At 38.6% G+C, this 10413-nt stretch overlaps 1 protein-coding gene across 4 annotated transcripts in view; it reads right to left on the bottom strand.

Moving 5' to 3' along the window:
* The window catches only part of LOC103382776 (voltage-dependent calcium channel subunit alpha-2/delta-1-like), an 88409-nt gene that overhangs the window by 15812 nt on the left and 62184 nt on the right, over window positions 1–10413 (bottom strand). For 3 of the 4 annotated variants that reach the window (XM_025057575.1, XM_008315679.3, XM_025057574.1), the window contains 10 exons: window positions 8046–8054; window positions 7122–7182; window positions 6872–6978; window positions 4378–4462; window positions 4130–4192; window positions 2593–2708; window positions 1593–1664; window positions 1104–1171; window positions 982–1020; window positions 811–882 (listed from right to left, as the gene is read on the bottom strand). In XM_025057575.1, coding sequence (XP_024913343.1) covers window positions 811–882; window positions 982–1020; window positions 1104–1171; window positions 1593–1664; window positions 2593–2708; window positions 4130–4192; window positions 4378–4462; window positions 6872–6978; window positions 7122–7182; window positions 8046–8054 — 692 coding nt within the window. The remainder of the gene's footprint in view (window positions 1–810; window positions 883–981; window positions 1021–1103; window positions 1172–1592; window positions 1665–2592; window positions 2709–4129; window positions 4193–4377; window positions 4463–6871; window positions 6979–7121; window positions 7183–8045; window positions 8055–10413) is intronic. The other variant, XM_017034604.2, reaches the window with a different exon arrangement.

Genomic DNA, 10413 nt, shown 5'->3' with positions numbered 1-10413 from the left:
CCTGTAAGAAATATGATTGAGAGCCGTGCGGCCTGTTTCCAAGCACGGCCTCAGGTCCCTGGGTTTTTAGTGCTGCTGCCAAACTTCAGAGGGCGACTGATTTATCCAGCACACACCCAGGCCTGATTAGGCAGAGGCCAAGGCTGCATGAAAAAACATTTACTCAGACGACAGCAGGGGCCCCGCTCTTAGCACTCAGGATAGGACAGCAGGGAGCAGGGAGGAGTGAGTGTAGCTTACTGTAAACTCCGTGTGTCTGTGCACCATGTATCTCCTGGCAACGACTGGGAAACGTATATTTTGTAATAGTCGATTTGGCTTTTAATGTCTTAAGCGTGGTTTGCTGATCGCAGGGGGTCGGGACCAGGTTGAGACTCACGTTTGTACCTAGTGGATGGACACCATGCTGAAACTACTACAGAAACGACAGACCATGACAAATGGATGGCTGACTATCTAGATGCAGGCTTTGGTCTAAAAAAACCCCAGAAGTTTCAGAATACAATGTTCTGCATTTAACTGACTTTAAAATAAATGCGTTAAAGTTAGAAACACAAGCAAAACAAAACAATAGCTAAACTGGAAGTAATAAGTGGTGAATACTGTGAAACAGCTTAAAATGTCCTCAGGTTAGCTTAGAAGATAGACAAAGTTTTGATCAAAGTTTTGATCAAAAATACCTCTAAACTGAATATTTATTTTATTTTTTCAGTGCTGGTCAAACGTTAAAAAAAACAAGTCATGGGACTTTGTTGTCTTCGTTGTCAAAGAAAATTATAAAATCTAAATTAAGACAATGCAGAGACCAACCTGATCGAGATATTCATCCCGATTGGACATGACCAGGAAGCCTCCATCGTCCAGAATCACACAGTCCACATACTGGGATCAGACAAAACAAAAACATTTGTTAAAACAGATGTAAGGATTCTAACAATATTGTCGTAAATTAAAAGAAAAAACAACCCTTAAACCTATTACCTCATCGTTTCTCTGACATCCACAGATCTCATCATTGCACTGGAGACACAACAGAGCAGAGAGTGAGAAAGTGTGTCTCTGTCCTCTTCAAAGACAGAGACATGGGGACAGGATATACTCACATTCAACCTCTGGGTGGTGTTGATGAATCTGGCCATCCAGGAGCTGATGTCCAGCTTCACACCAACCACTGGGACAAAAAGAACAAATATATATATATATATATATATTTGTTTTGTTTAAATCAAAAACACAAAGCCAGACATTCTCAATCACATCAGAACTCTGTGTCAACTTTACTCCCTGAACTCAAGGAAGGCAAACTTGGCCCAGGATCACAGGAGAGGAGACAACCTGATGTGTGGTTTGTGTGTATGTGTCAGAGGGAGGTGGACGAGGAGGAGGTGGAGGCCTGACAAACGAGGAGTAACAAGTCTTTGTGTGCTCCACAAAGACGACAGACGAGGCGTCAGCAGGTTTCAGAGCTGTAGGTCTGGATGTGTACACTACATGTAGAAATGTAGGCGAGCGTGTGTTTATGTAGAACTGGACAGAGAGTGAGAAAGGTGTAAATACACAAAAACCTGTGTGTGTGTGTGTGTACTTCTCACCGGCAGGTTTCACTGTGATACCGTTGAGGTCGAGGTTCACGGCTCGGCTCACCAGCACAGAGTCATACGTTGCTGAAAGGAAAAAAAAAAAAAAAAAAAAAAGGAAAAAGAAAATGATCTAACGTTTAAAGTTTTAAACATTTCAGATACTTTTTTAAAATTTATTTTATCTAAATGTTGGCTATTTTAAGTAGTTTTGTCCCTTTATTCTACATTTTGTTGGATCAAACTGAAGAAGGACAAAAAAGAAGAAGAAGAAAAAGGAGAAAAGTTATTTTTTTTAATGAATTTTTGGGTAACATTTTGCTTCTTTGTTTTCAGTAATTCCTGGGCTGGTTTTTAGATATAGATGTATATAAACTATATATAAAGATACATATAAATATATACTACTATATATGTATATGTAATATATACACATATACCTGTATCTGATTAGTTCCTAATATAATTGATATTATTATACATTATTATAATAACTTGTCATGTTTACATTATTTGAGATTGTTCTGCTACATTTTCAGCTCAGTTTTTCTTTGATAAGTGTAATCTAATAAACACTTTCAACACTTTTTTGTCTTCATGCACCAGTCCCACAGCTCTAAATGGTTCAAATGATGGATGTTGTTTGTTCTTGTGGAAGTTTCAAGGTTGATCTGACGTAAATCCTGCCAACTTTTGAGTCTGGGCTAAATTATGGTTTAACGTATCAATATATATAAACAGCGTTACATGCGTTTTAATGCCTAACGAATTGTCTGTTTATTCTCTGAAGCTGTAAAAAAAAAACAAAAAAAAAAAACGAAGGTTTATTTGTTAAGAATTAGCTGTAATTTATGTTCTTTTCCAGACTCTGGTTTGTGTCTCTCAATAATGGTGTTGTAAGACCATTTGTTCTTGACATAAAAAAAATCCAATCAATCAAGTTACACATACACACACACATATATCTACAGTATGTATATATTCTGGACTGGGCCCAACATTGGCTTTTCCTCACCGTTCTCTCTCTCCAGGTAAGGTGTTGGCGTGAAGATGTACAGATCGTTGTCCAAGCTGCGCTTATAGAAACTTGATTCATATGTCTCTGCTTCTTCTGTCCACTCCAGCCCAGCGCTGTCAGATGCATTTATACACACACATACACGCGTGCACACACAGATTTCAGCTTGTGAAAACACACCACATCTTAGATTCCTTGTGCAACTCAGGGCCCATTTATAATATCCACTTTCCTCCAGGCCTACATGAAAGATGTGTTGCAGTCCAACTGTTCTGCAGTCCCTGAGTGTTTGCAATGATGACGGTGGACTCCCATGAATGAACTGAGTCTGACGTCCTTCTGAATTCCTTTGGAAACTCTACTGGCAGCATCATTTCTTATGTTATAAAAATGACTCACTAATGCTCTCCTCTGGGATACCGCAGGGATCTGTACTGGGATCGTTGTGCTTTGTTTTGGGGTTTTTTCTGCATGTATTAAGATCCATCTTCATCTCTGCTGATGATGTTACTAAACTATCTGGTCACATACAACATAAACTGATGGCCTTCTAAAAGCAGCGTGTTCATCCTTCCAAGGTTAACAAGTCTACAGTGTCAGTGGGTTTGTAGAGTCTACAGCTTAGAACACCATCCATTACATGTATTTTGTTTGATTTCTGCCAAAATATGAATCACATCTCCAAAGATCTTCTAACCATTTTAACTGCTTAACAACCTATTCAGACAACAGCTACAGTTGAAACTATTGACACCAAAAACAGTTTTTTTGTGACAATTTTTTCCGGACTATAAGTCGCACTTTATTTGAATCCGTTGGCTGGGTTTGCCACTTATATTCAGACGGGATTTATATAATGTATAACTTCACGTTTGTTATTTCCCTATTGACAGCCGCTAGAGGGCACTCTAAGCTTGTGTACCAGTATCTGCAACTCCTTTTCCAATTGAAATTTACATTTTCTTTATTGTTACCATGATAGCCACTAGAGGGCATTGGCGCAACTTTTTCTTTTTCTTTCTCATGTTCATTGCTTATTCAATGCTTCATTTGGCTGGTGCGACTTATGGTCCGGAAAATACGGTATACATTTTTTAGATGCTGTTGTAACAATGACAAGACCATTTTTACGTCAATACCCCATAAAATGTTGTTTAAATTTTGGTTAGACTTTACCAATGATTATGAAGAAATTAAGCTACATTTAGACATAATTTGTGGAGCTATTTGGTTAGACTTTACCAATGATTATGACTAAATTAAGCTACATTTAGACATATTTTGTGGAGTAAATCATTTAGGTCTGACAGATGCTATTCTTTTGCATTAACTCCTGTTGGACAGACTAATACAAACTAACATGCAGCTGGTTGGATAAATATGAATTCATTCCCTCTGGTTTTATACCAGTACATAAAAAACATTTTACGTGTGCTTATACCAAAGTATTACTTCTACTCTTATTACTATGACTTCTTCTCAGCAGTAAGAGGGTCACTAACAATCCACAGCTTTTTCACTATTTAATACCCACCTTTTGGGGAAAACCCTGGTGATTCCTCCATCAGTGGCAACAAATCTGGCTGAGACTCCAGGCCTGACAATCAGAGGAGATAAAGCTATAAAACATGAAGCTACAGAGAGGCTAGAATGTCCTTCATACCTGCGTGGAATTTACTGGTGATGCTAACATATTTCAACCATCTGTTGTGAATTTCTCACTGGTTACCAAATGCCAAGTAACAAACCGCATTCCATGTCAGGTGTGCTGGATCCACTTACTGGGACTCCTTTTGTTTCCAGATCTTGATCAGATCTGAGGTGATGCCCGCATCCAGGAGCAGGCGGTTCACAAGGTCCACGTTACCTTAGGAAAAACCACATGAACAATTTTGTTATCTTCGAGTGCAATTACTGTGTCTCGGAACATGTTATGATATGTTACTTTCACTTTTTATACCTCCCAACCCCGCCAGGCCATTATAGATCAAACATGGGCTGGAAAAGGTGGTACTTATTATTGAGGGGAGAGATTGAGTCAATGAATGTTATGCTAAGCAAAATCTTTAATAAGGCCAGTCGAGATACAGTTTAAATATAAGCTAAAAAGAAATATACGTTAGCCTAGAGATACTGTAGCTCTGAGTAAGCTAGAAACATAAAAAAACTAAAAAGAAATATACGTTAGCCTAGAGGTACTGTAGCTCTGAGTAAGAAAGCCAACTGCTGCACCAAAGGTATATACATTTGTATATTGTAAGAACAGTCCACTGAAACCTTGAAGAGCAACACAGGAATTGAAACAAATGCCCCCCCAGGATTGGCAGCCACACTGGTTTGTGACATGCCTGGACATCTGGCTTGGCACTGAGGTGTGCACTGAACATTTAATGGAAGAGCGCCAACTGAAAATTGTATTCCCAGAGGTCAGGGTTTCCAGTCGACTGGAGCACAGACCTGAACAGTTTGTTGGGTGTGTGTGTGTGTGTGTGTTACCCATTTGATTTTAACTCTAAAAGTCTGACCATCACACGCCTGAGTGCACATGTGTGAGCTGTGTCGGCTAGGATGTCTCCCACACACAGTATTCGCCCAGTGCAGCCGCTGGACCCTCGTCCAATTACTGTGTGTTTGTGAAACAGAGCAGGACACGTCAAAGCCAAGACGGAGCAGAGCCATAAAACCCAAATCAGAGTTGGGCAGACCTTCGCTCTAACATCTGACCAACACATTAACCATCTTTCTGACACTCACTCATTGATATGCATCACTCACCTCAACAAACGGCCCCCTGACAGTTTTTTTAAAACAGCTTCTTTATTGTGTCCTATTGTATGAATTTGGTGGTTAGAGCTTTAGGAGCTGACTTCAAGCACCTCGGCGTGATTATCCAATAAAAGGTTTCACCCAATTGAAATATTACTTTCACCATTATTAGCTGTGAGTTTAATGGAGGCCATGGGGAGCACACACACACACACACACAGAGGAGAGAGGCAGAGGGGGTTTGTCCCTGGTGGACTATTGGCAGCACGAGTATTGTTACACGCTTTGCTTGGTTAAGCCACTGCAGTGGCGGAGAAGTTGAAGTACATTAGGAATTCCTGGGCTGCCTTCAATTTAGGATCCCTAATGAAAACCACTGCTCCGAGTGGGGGCGGTGGCGGCGGCGGCGGTGGCGGTGTTGGGTGGGGGACTTTAGGGTGGATAAAGTGTTACACCAGCTGTTTTCTCTGATGTGTGTGTGGTGTGTCATAAATGTTTGGAGGAGGCGGCGGAGGTGTACCGACGAGCCTCCGCACTAATGGACTGGAGCAGGTCGTCGGCAGGTTCAAAGAAGAAGGCGAGGTCCAAAGATCAGGCCGGACATCTTTGTTAGCACCTGTTATTTCAGTTGTTTTCTGTCAGAACTTTGTCTAGAAAAAGTGACCTGTTGCACTTATTTGAGCTGACTAGAAAGTGTAGCAAGCAACTTCTTTCGAAAACAATTCATTTTCTGATGACTTTATACCATGTGCTTCATGTTTTTATTGAAACATTTAGCTAGTTTTGCTAATTCTCAACCATTTTTAAACATTTCCATAATAACCACTAGCTGTAGTCCAGATCAGTGTTTCCCAAACTTTTTTTCAGTCACAAACCTTTGTGACCCAAGTCAATAGACACTATTTATAAACTCCTGGGAAACACGATGCAAGACGACCCAAAAAAAAAAAATCTCTTGTGAACCACCTGAGGGTTGCGACCCAGTCTTTGCGAAACAATGGTCCAGATTACTGAAAGATAATCTTGTAGTAATTTAAATCAAACGTGATGGTCACCTTTTAGCTGCTTGCACTACTTTTTCGGTGATCGTCACAGAGCAATTATAATTTACTTATTCCATTTTTAATCTCCTACCGCAGGTTAAGCTTTTTATCGTGAAAAATATGATGATCCTTTGTTTACTTTAATTATTTAACTACATTTACTCTTTTTTACTTAAGAGGGCGAACTCTAATGTACAATAAAAAATGTTTGAAACTTTCATTCACATTTTAATTACATTATCATCTGTATTTCTTTCCTTAATAAATCTGCAAAAAGAGAGTTTTTTTTTTTTTATCATCAAAATACATGTGTTCAATGAATAAGCTCTATCTGTGCTACCTGGTACCATAGAGTCTGGCAGAAACATCACTGACTCTTTATGTGACTATGACATTTGATGGTCTCCATGTTGTATAGAAGCTGCTCAGATAAAGACTTTTACTAAAAGTCAGGTTTTTATACTCACACATGGGATTGTTTGGAGTTTTCGTGTCAATATAATCGTTGAACTCCACGAGGAACTCGGTGTTGTTTTTATTCTTGTCAGGTGGCTTCAGGTCCTTGCAGTATGGCCTGTGGGAACCAGAGCAACACTGGAGTGAATTCAACAAAAGTGAATAAAGAACTTTGCTTCGGCGCTGTGTCATTCTCCTGGTATTATTATAAGTAGACAAAAACACAACACATTTTAAATCATCTGTAGAACACGATCTTACCTCGGTGCAATAAAAGTATAGCCGTATTCATCAAACTTCTCTGCCAGAAGACTTTCAGAAACTGGTGGAAAAATGCAAAAATGATGACTCAGTATAAAAATGTTGACAGGTCAAAAACTGCTAGAATACATGCTACGTGTTTTTGACCAGAACAATGTAATTATGAGTCAATTCTAAGTATAATTTTATTTCGTGCATCTTGTTCGGAATCTATGGATACAGATTAACAGTAATATTTTTGCAACAGTTTGACTGGAATCTGGAGCTACTGAGAAACACTGACCAACATCAACACAAAAAAACTTCCACAATTAAATTGAATGAACTAAAGCTGAATTTAATAAAATCACTTGATGTGTTGTTGAAAAGTTTTCAATTTCACCAATTATTAAGTTTGTCTGAACGCTATGTCTGCGACAGCGACTGGCAGAACAAAAACTGTTCCACTAGTAAAAATCAAATAGAATAAACCTAGAAATAGAGCTTCTTAGGAGCTCTTTGTGTGGGTTCTCTTTCTTCATTTCCTGTTAGTAAATCAGCATCGTATTCAACCAAACAGGACCAGGTTTCAAGTACAGTCCTTCGTGAGTCAATTGAAACTTTGTGATCATTAAATGTTATTACATACAATTTTAATGACATTTTTGTTTGGTGGTACTTTGTGGGATTTTTTTTTTTTAAATCTCCAATGTGTATATTGCTCAATAATGTTAGGAGAAAAATACGTTTCACACTTTTTTTATTTTATTTGACTAAGAACTTCAGCAGCCAAATATTTTATTCTCCTCTACTATTTATCTTTGTCTTATTGATTTAAACCTTGATGTTAAGGACTGCTTGAGTGAAGGACCAACAGGACTTTTAAAACAGAAGGAGGGAGATGAAAGTAAAAGGAAAATGGGGCAGAAAAAAGAAAATACTTGCCATTTTTCCCTGAAGTGGAAAAAAAATCCCAGCAGAGAGAAAGTGAGCGCAGGAGAGAGTCATTGATCCCCGAGGGAGGTTTGAGACGAGAGGGAAAAGAAAGGGAGGGAAAAGGAGACAGGGTAAAACCACAGGTGTCAAAGGTGACAATATTTTATTCACAGACCAAGTCCTGAATAGAAATATCGCATTCCAAACAAAAGGTTCAGGTCTTTGGGTGTAGATGGAGACAATGTGGACGTTTACGTAGACGGGCAGGGTTTTTTTTTTTTTTTTTTTTTTTTCAAATGTGGTCACAAGTGTTTAACGTGATGATGTAGATGTGTTTTTAGCACGAGCATTAGCATTCTTCTGGTGATACAGTAGATCCGAGGGATTTAGCTCATGTCAGTGATGTATTTGCGTTGCAATAACACACATCAGAGTGTGCGGAGGAATATGAACCGCAGCTCGTAACCTTGACGTTTTCCTTTGACATTCTCCAAAGCACATTGTGTCGACAGTTGATTATAAAGTACAGCAAAGGTTCTCATGACGACATGGGCTACTTCTCGTCCTCTTCGGTGGTCGTGATTGGGAAATAATTGCACCCATGTGGGTTGTCTTTGATATATGACCATAACTTATTAATCCTACAGAGCATCCAGTGATGATGGATCACGCTGAGATGCAGGGAGTGACGGCCATGTGCATATACTGGAGCTGTGCATGTGTTTTCACACTGATGATGACCTTCCTGACAGTTTTGTGTGTTTTTTTCTATATAAAATTAAATGAAATAACTAAAATCTGAAAGTTGGATTTCTATGGAATCTTTGTCCAATAATCAACAGGACCCAGGAAAATACATTATCATTAAAATGTTTTCAATGACAAACTCAACTTTATGAGGAAACAGAAACTCCCAAAACATCAGAAAAGTAACAAGAAGGGATTTCTGTAAATTCCCAAGTTAACTATTTCACCAACAAATAACACACAGGTTTGGGTTTTGCTGAACAGAGATATTAAGGGACGTCGGCCTGTTACTGATCACATGTTATATTACTGAGAAACCACTGTGTGTAAATACTTTAAGTTCTACTTTTCCTACTTTTACATAGCCGTAACATACTGTTAAATACTTTCTTAATTTCTGTGACCATTGATTGATCTATCACCAACGAGTTGATGATCTAATCTAATCTAATCTAATCTAATCTAATCTAATCTAATCTAATCTAATCTATGATTATTCAGTTTGGTCTAATCTAATCTGGTCCACTTTGATTTAATCAGATCTAAACCCAGTCTAGTTAAATCAGATGTGATCTAGCCTAGCCAAAACGAATCCAATTCAATCCAATTGATCTGATCACATGTATTCTAATCTAATCTAATCTAATTACATTTGATCAAATTAAAGCTACCCCACTTCAATTCTTTTCTAGTCTATCCTAGATTAATTTAATCTAATCTAATCTAACCAGCTCTGATCTGATGTACTCTCAGCCAGTCCAGTCCAGTCCAGTCCAGATCAGTCCACTTTAATCTAATCTAATCTAATCTAATCTAATCTAATCTAATCTAATCTAATCTATATAATGCAATAAGTCATGAAGAATTCACGTGCCGTAAGAGCTCCAGTTTAAACTCCTGTCTCATGTGTCCAACCTTAGAGCCTATAGGAATCCTTTTATTAAAAACAGCCACGCAGCTGTGATAGCCATTGCTTCACGGATGCTTCTGGGAAATCAGTATCACTGAACACAGGTCTTTGCTCCAGAAAAGTCTTGTAAGACAACTTCACAGCAACCACCGACTGTCAAGCTGGTCTTTTCTAACAGCAAGACGAGGCAAAAAGTTGCTGGCAAAAATCACATTCAGATTTAAATCTGAGTTTTTGAATAATAACAAATATAAATAGCTGTCCCAGTGGTAAACATCCATCCTCACCATCTCATTCAATTTAAAGTGTTTTTTCTTCTTTTATCTTCTGCCTCATAAATAAAGGATCAAGTGAATTTACCTGGAAACATTTAGCAGAGTGCCCACTTCTTCCGGAAATGAGGTTAGTATTGTTGACAAGTGAACAAAAACACACAACATGCAGCTACAATTGACTGAAATGTAAACAGTTCGCAGCATGAACCAATTTAACACATAGGAGCAGGCGAGAGGAGAAGCCACAAAGACGTAAATGCATGACAAAGGAAACAAGAACCGGGCATGGTATGTTTTAAAATTGACATTTATATTCTCCCTCTGAAAACAGGGAATGAAACATACACGAGTCAGGCTTCAAGTTCAGATGGACCGCAAAGTGATTTTGGATTTAGTGCCAACAGACGGGATGACAAAATGATGACAAAGCGCATGAGAGGACAAT

The sequence above is a fragment of the Cynoglossus semilaevis genome, chromosome 8 (genome assembly GCF_000523025.1).
Source record: "Cynoglossus semilaevis isolate Cse_v1.0 chromosome 8, Cse_v1.0, whole genome shotgun sequence".
In the NCBI taxonomy this organism is placed as follows: domain Eukaryota; kingdom Metazoa; phylum Chordata; class Actinopteri; order Pleuronectiformes; family Cynoglossidae; genus Cynoglossus; species Cynoglossus semilaevis.
Note: the sequence above shows the minus strand (reverse complement) of the source record. Positions and strands in the feature narration are given on the sequence as shown.